Source organism: Ipomoea nil, unplaced genomic scaffold (assembly GCF_001879475.1).
Source record: "Ipomoea nil cultivar Tokyo-kokei standard unplaced genomic scaffold, Asagao_1.1 scaffold1286, whole genome shotgun sequence".
Classification (NCBI taxonomy): Eukaryota; Viridiplantae; Streptophyta; class Magnoliopsida; order Solanales; family Convolvulaceae; genus Ipomoea; species Ipomoea nil.
Genome location: NW_017617714.1, coordinates 2376134 through 2383272, shown reverse-complemented (window position 1 = coordinate 2383272; position 7139 = coordinate 2376134). Strand labels below are relative to the sequence as shown.

General features: G+C 36.3%; 1 protein-coding gene across 1 annotated transcript; it reads left to right on the top strand.

Moving 5' to 3' along the window:
* Window positions 1-5767: 5767 nt before the first annotated feature.
* Window positions 5768-6907, top strand: LOC109184744 (uncharacterized mitochondrial protein AtMg00810-like). Its single transcript, XM_019334782.1, has one exon. The coding sequence runs from the start codon at window positions 5768-5770 to the stop codon at window positions 6905-6907; it is 1140 nt and encodes a 379-aa protein (XP_019190327.1).
* Window positions 6908-7139: the final 232 nt, after the last annotated feature.

Genomic DNA, 7139 nt, shown 5'->3' with positions numbered 1-7139 from the left:
TATTGTTGTATTATATTACGAACACGAATTTTAATGTAGAAATTATAGTACGAACGTATGAAAGAATATATTCTATTAGGAATTGTATTACATTATTTTACAATATTAGAATATGAATTTTAATGTAGACTTAGAGTACAAATAGGAAAGTAGAAATAATATATTAAAATTTGAGGATTTTACGCAGGAAGTTAAAGTTTAGGGTTTTGTTATTATAGAATTATAGATTATAGATTATAGATTATAGATGTTCAAATAAATTGCATTTCATAAATCATAAAATTAGAAATTTTTTTAAAATAAGAATAATTTTTTAAAAAATTAAAAAATAATACATTTAAATTATTAAAATTATGGTTACATAAATTACATTCAAATACATTTAAAATTATTTTGAATCAATTTCAACTATATCAACAGTAAAAATTGAATACAAAGACACACATTTATTTATGTAAAGTAAATATAATATATATATATATATATATATATATATATATATATAGGGTTGAGTTCACATGAGGACCACAATATATAGAGGATTTTGCGGACTAATTACGAGCACACAACAAATTAGTATCATGCACACAATTTAATACACAATGGTACACAAGAATATTTGTAAACATCAGGTTTCGAACCCAGACTCTATTAACTAACAAACCTATGCACACGACATACAAACTATGGCACACGACTACATTAGGCCATGCACACGACATACAAATTAGTAGCACACGACTACAACAGTCCGCACAATCCTCTATAGTATAGTGGTTCTCATTTGAACTCAACACTATATATATATATATATATATATATATATATATATATATATATATATATATATATATATATATATATATATATATAGACACACACACACATTTAAATTATATAATATGATAACTATAAAATATTAATTTAAAAAAAAAAAGTTCAATTGAGCCTACCTTGTCAAATAGCACTGTGATGCCACAATTTATTGATAGTTTACAAATTTAGCAAGCTTTCAATTACTAAAATCACAATTTTTTTAAAAATCTTTTGGTGGGTAATAACAATTCGCACCCTTGAGAGAGATGCTTGTGGAGGAAATGGCGTACAATCGTTATGCCATGGAACCCCTTGAGAGAGATGCTTGTGGAGGAAATGGCGTACAATCGTTATGCCATGGAACCCCTTGAGAGAGATGCTTGTGGTGGATATGGCGTACAATCGTTATGCCATGGAACCACCGTTATTTTTTTTTTATTTTTTTTTTTCTTAATTAACCGCGCGACTTTTCTTTTCTTCATTTTCACATTTCGCGGTTTCACTTCCTCTTCACGCAAGTTTCTTCAACATTCATAAATTATGAATGTGCAAGCATGGATTTATGAATGTGCAGTTATGAAATTATGAATTTTCTTTTATGAGATTATGAATTTTCTATTATGAAATTATGAATTTTCTGTTATGAGATTATGAATTTTCTGGTATGCGATTATGAATTTTCTGTTATGAAATTATGAATTTTCTGTTATGAGATTACGAATTTACAGAAAATTCATAATTACATAACTGTAAATTCATAATCTCATAATAGAAAATTCATAATTTAATAAATGTTTTTCTTTTATGCGATTATGAATTTTCTGTTATGAGATTATGAATTTACAGTACATTCGTAATCTCATAACAGAAAATTCATAATTTAAACAAACGCGCGCCGTTAACAGCACATTAACTAATTTTTTTTCCCGTAAAAACGACACTGTTTCGACCCGTGTTCACCATTAACACGTTTCCAGGGCATAATTTGCGAATGGCGTAATGCGTTACCACTCAAGGAAAATTTTGTCATGTAATATGAAGGTAGTAGCAATTTTGATTCAAATTATATATTTAAAAACTTAATATTTCCTGGTCAAGTTACTGGCGATAGACACACTACTGAATTCGTAAATAATTTGAGATTATCGGGTCTCTCTAATTATTCATTAACATTAAAGGTCAGTACACCTATTATATTATTGCGGAACATAGAGCACTCTTTTGTTTTTGTAACGGACGCGGCTCATCATTACAAGATTGACAAATCACATTGTCGAAGTAAGAATAGTTAAAGTGATGAAGCATAGCACACCTAATGAGCTAGCCAAGTGATTCTTCTTCTCTCTGTTTCTTCCTGTTGTAATAAGCCTTGAGGGTTTTTTTGTCTTTTCACTCTAGAGTTAGTTATAACCGCTTTTCTTATCTGTTGTTCTCTTTTCTCTTTGTATAAAGCATGTGGCTTGGCTAGCTTGTAAGGTCGAGATTCACCATATACTGAATAACATATTGCTTCCATTCTTACACCAAGATGAAGCTCTCAAACCCTTGCAACCATGCAACACTGTTTTGATCATGGTATCAGAGCAGAGAAGAAGCTACGCTGCTGTAACAATGACGCAAAATGTAGCAGGAGGAGATGATCGTGGTAATCAGCCAGCCGGATCATTGAATCAAAACCAGTTGAATCTACACAGTGTTGAGTTCGACGATCCTTACTATTTACATATCACAGAAAATCCAAACACCATCCTAGTTTCTCCAATTTTGAGTGAGACTAACTATCCATCCTGGAATCGAGCTATGAAAATGGCGTTAGAAGTAAAAAAACAAATATGATTTTGTCAGTGGAGCCATTCTGAGTCCTAATGAGGGAGATCCAAGACATGCAGCATGGAGGAGATGCAACCGCATCGTATGCTCTTGGATCCTGAGATCTGTCAGTCCAGCCATAGCTGAAAGCGTCATGTACTTTGACAAAGCTTCGGAAATATGGAGTGCACTCAATCGAAGGTACTCACAAACTGATTCTAATAAGATATCTGAAGTACAAAACGAAATTTATAAGAATGTGCAGGGAAATTTGTCTGTAAATGAGTATTTTACCAAGTGTAACTCTTTGTGGCAACAACTGAGCACCCTGAGGCCCTTGCCTTTGTGTGAGTGTACACCTAGATGCTCGTGTACTCTCATGGAAAAGTTGCAGAAAGAAAGAGAAGATGATTGTGTCATCAGATTTCTGGAAGGTCTGAATGAGGAGTATGAGCTTGTTAAGTCAGGGGTCCTTGTCATGGATCCTATGCCAGATGTGGGAAAAGTGTTCATTATGGCTTTGAAGCTAGAAAGGAAAATCAAGGGAACCATTAATCAAAAGGCTACTGACCTAATTCAAGCTAATGCAGCTCAAAACAGTGGTCAAACACAAGCTATAGATGAGCCAAATGTTGTGGCTTACTCATCATCAAACAATAAGAAGAAATTCAACAATAATGGAGCAAAAAATGTGCCTAAGTGCACATTCTGTGGTATGTTAGGACATACTATTGAGAAGTGCTACAAAAAGAATGGCTATCCACCAGGGTGGATTCCAGGTTATAAGACTAAGTTCAAAAGCAATCAAGATGGACAGCATTCCATGAATACATCTGTAAATCAGGTTGGAGATACTGGCCTATCTGATGATCAGTTTCAAAGGCTGGTGGTCCTTCTTCAAAATCAGAATAAAGCCAATCAGACACCTTCCAATGCTGTTGTTGCTCTCACTAACCATGGACTCACAGCAGATTTTAAAGAGCTTGCTGAGAATCATAATGAAGGTAACCTATACATCAATGCTTTTCAGAATTCCCTTGATGTGTGGATACTAGATTCTGGTGCCACAGATCACATTACATGTTCATTAGAATATCTTGAAAGCAGTTATCAAGTCTCTGGAATCTCTGTTAAAATTCCTAATGGAAAAACTGCTGAAGTAACTCATGTAGGGAAGGTGAAATTGGATAACAATATCTTACTGCAGAATGTACTATGCATCCCAACTTTTGCTTTCAATATAGTATCTGCAAGTAAACTAACCAAACAGGCAGAATGTAGAGTCATTATAAGACCTGATTGTTGTGATATTTAGGGACCTCTTGGAAGAGTGGATGGTTTTGCTAAGGAAGAGGAATGACTCTACTTGATTGCTAGACCCCCTGTCAGATTGAGAAAACAGGTGCCTGATAAGGGAGTGAGATCACAGTGTAATAGCATCAGCATTGATGTATGGCATGATAGACTAGGACACTACCCTGTTAATAAGATCCCCTTCTTGAAAGGAATAAACATTACTCTTCCTGCTAGAACTGTTGACATGGTTTGTGAGATTTGTCATTTTGCCAAGCATAAAAGGTTAATTTTTCCTGTTAGCAGTTCCAGAGCTCAGAAATCTTTTGATTTATTGCATATGGATGTGTGGGGTCCATTTGCTGATGCTTCATTAAAGGGTGAACACTATTTTTTAAACATAGTTGATGATTTCAGTAGGTTTACCTGGTTGCACCTAATGAAGAATAAGTCAGAAGTTAAGAACATTTTTCAAAACTTCTGTAATTATGTCCAAAATCAGTTCTCTGGAAGTATTAAGGCTATTAGGACAGATAATGGTATTGAATTCATAATGCCTACTCTTCTTAATGAGAAAGGAATCATCAATCAGAAGTCATGTGTGTACACTCCCCAACATAATGGAATAGCAGAAAGGAAACACCAACATGTGTTGAATGTAGCTAGGGCACTAAGATTCCAATCTGGTTTGCCTACAAAGTTTTGGGGTCACTGTGTGTTACATGCCATATACCTCATAAATAGACTCCCAACTGAAGTCCTTGATGGAAAAACTCCCTTTGAGTTAATGACTGGAAAGCCTGTTGATTACAGTCAACTCAGATCATTTGGTTGTCTTTGTTTTGGTGCCACACTGCCACATGAAAGGACCAAGTTTCAACCAAGGGCAAGAAAATGCATATTTCTGGGATATCCAGCTCACACTAAAGGTTACATTCTATATGATATAGCTGATAATTCTGTTTTGGTGTCTAGGGATGTTAAATTTCATGAGCACATTTATCCCTTCAAAGAGGCAGCCTCTGCAAAGCCAGAATCCACAAAAGATGTGATGTTCAATCCTTCACTGCCCCTGGTTCCCACATGTATAGACAGTGAGTATCCTCTTTTGAGGCCTGAATTAGATGGCCATATCAGTAACCAAAGTGATGAAAGCAATGAAGACATCACAATTGCTCTTGATTGGGAAAATGAGGTGACCAATGAGACAGGAGTTGATCATAATGCTTATACTACAGCTGATCAGCAGTGTGATGCTGAAACATTAGATGATCATAGCTCATCAAGCCATAATGACAGTCAATGCCTCAGGAGATCAACAAGAACAAAAAGTGCACCTCTCAAATTACATGACTACTACTGTCAACACCTGTTTACTGATTGCTCAGAAAAAAGGACATCTCCATATCCTATTCACAAATACACCAGTTTTGATCCCCCTTTGTCTAGAGTTTCTACTGTCTCAACTCCATCTGAACCTCAGTCCTACAATGAAGCTGTTAAAAAAGATGAATGGAAGAAGGCCATGAAATCTGAAATTGAAGCCCTTGTCCAAAACAATACTTGGATACTAATAGACTTGCCTGATGGAAAAATGCCTATTGGATGCAGATGGATTTACAAAATCAAGTATAAAGCAGATGGATCTATTGAGAGGTATAAAGCTAGACTGGTGGCAAAAGGATATACTCAACAAATGGGGGTAGATTACACTGAAACCTTCTCTCCTGTGGTAAGAATGACAACCATAAGAACCTTCTTGGCAGTGACTGTGGCTATGAATTGGGAAATCCAGCAGCTTGACATCAATAATGCTTTCTTGCATGGGGATTTGTAGGAAGAAGTTTACATGGTCTTTCCACCAGGCTTTGTGAGTGATAGACCTAATCAGGTATGCAAGTTGCTTAGATCTCTATATGGTCTCAAGCAGGCCAGCAGACAGTGGAATGCAAAACTCACTCATGCCCTTGTGACTAATGGCTTTTGTCAGTCTACTGCTGATCCTTCCTTGTTCACAAAGAGGTCAGGTACATCTTTCACAGCATTGCTAGTATATGTGGATGATATCTTGATAGCTGGTACAGATTCAACACAGATCACAAAGCTGAAACAGTTCCTGGATCTTTCCTTCAAAATAAAAGATCTTGGCCAACTTCAATACTTTCTGGGAATTGAAGCTACTAGAAGTTCTAAAGGCATTAATCTGTGTCAAAGAAAATACACTCTGGACATTTTGAAGGAGAATGAGTTTCTAGAAGCTAAGCCTGCCAAGACCCCTTTCACTACAGACCAAAGATTGAATACTATTAATGAGAAGCCAATTGCTAATCCTGAGCATTATAGAAGACTTGTTGGGAAACTTCTATATCTGACTAACACTAAACCAGACATATCCTATGTTGTACAACAACTAAGCCAGTTTGTAGATAAACCAAGTGACATCCATCTCATGGCTGCACACAGGGTGCTCAGATTCTTAAAAGGATCACCTGGCAGAGGCTTATTCTATGCTGCAAATTCATTTGTTAAACTGCAAGGATTCTCAGACTCAGATTGGGGGACTTGTACTGAATCCAGAAAATCCATCACTGGATATTGCATCTTTCTAGGGAACTCTCTAATTTCCTGGAAAACAAAAAAACAAGCAACTGTGTCTAGATCATCCTCTGAAGCTGAATATAGGGCCTTGGCTACTACCACTTGTGAGATCCAGTGGCTTACTTACCTTCTCAAAGATTTGCAGGTTCACATTGATGAGCCTACCATTTTGTATTGTGATAACAAATCAGCAGTTGCTATTGGAGAAAATCATGTCTTCCATGAGCGTACTAAGCATATTGATATTGATTGCCATGTGGTGAGGCATAAAGTTCAAGAAGGCCTGATCAGACTCCTTGCCTTCCCTAGCAACAAGCAACTTGCAGACAGTTTTACTAAGGGGCTGTCAAAACCTCTATTTGATGATTGTCAATTTAAGCTGGGCATGTAGGACCTCCGTGCTCCACCTTATGGGGGGGGGGGGGGGTGATGAAGCATAGCACACCTAATGAGCTAGCCAAGTGATTCTTCTTCTCTCTGTTTCTTCTTGCTGTAATAAGCCTTGAGGGCTTTTTTGTCTTTTCACTCTAGAGTTAGTTATAACCGCTTTTCTTATATGTTGTTCTCTTTTCTCTTTGTATAAAGCCTGTGGCTTGGCTAGCTTGTAAGGTCGAGATTCACCA

Coding starts and splice junctions, on each gene's coding strand:
- LOC109184744 (XM_019334782.1), top strand. CDS start 5,768: ATGGTCTTTCCACCAGGCTTTGTGAGTGATAGACCTAATCAGGTATGC.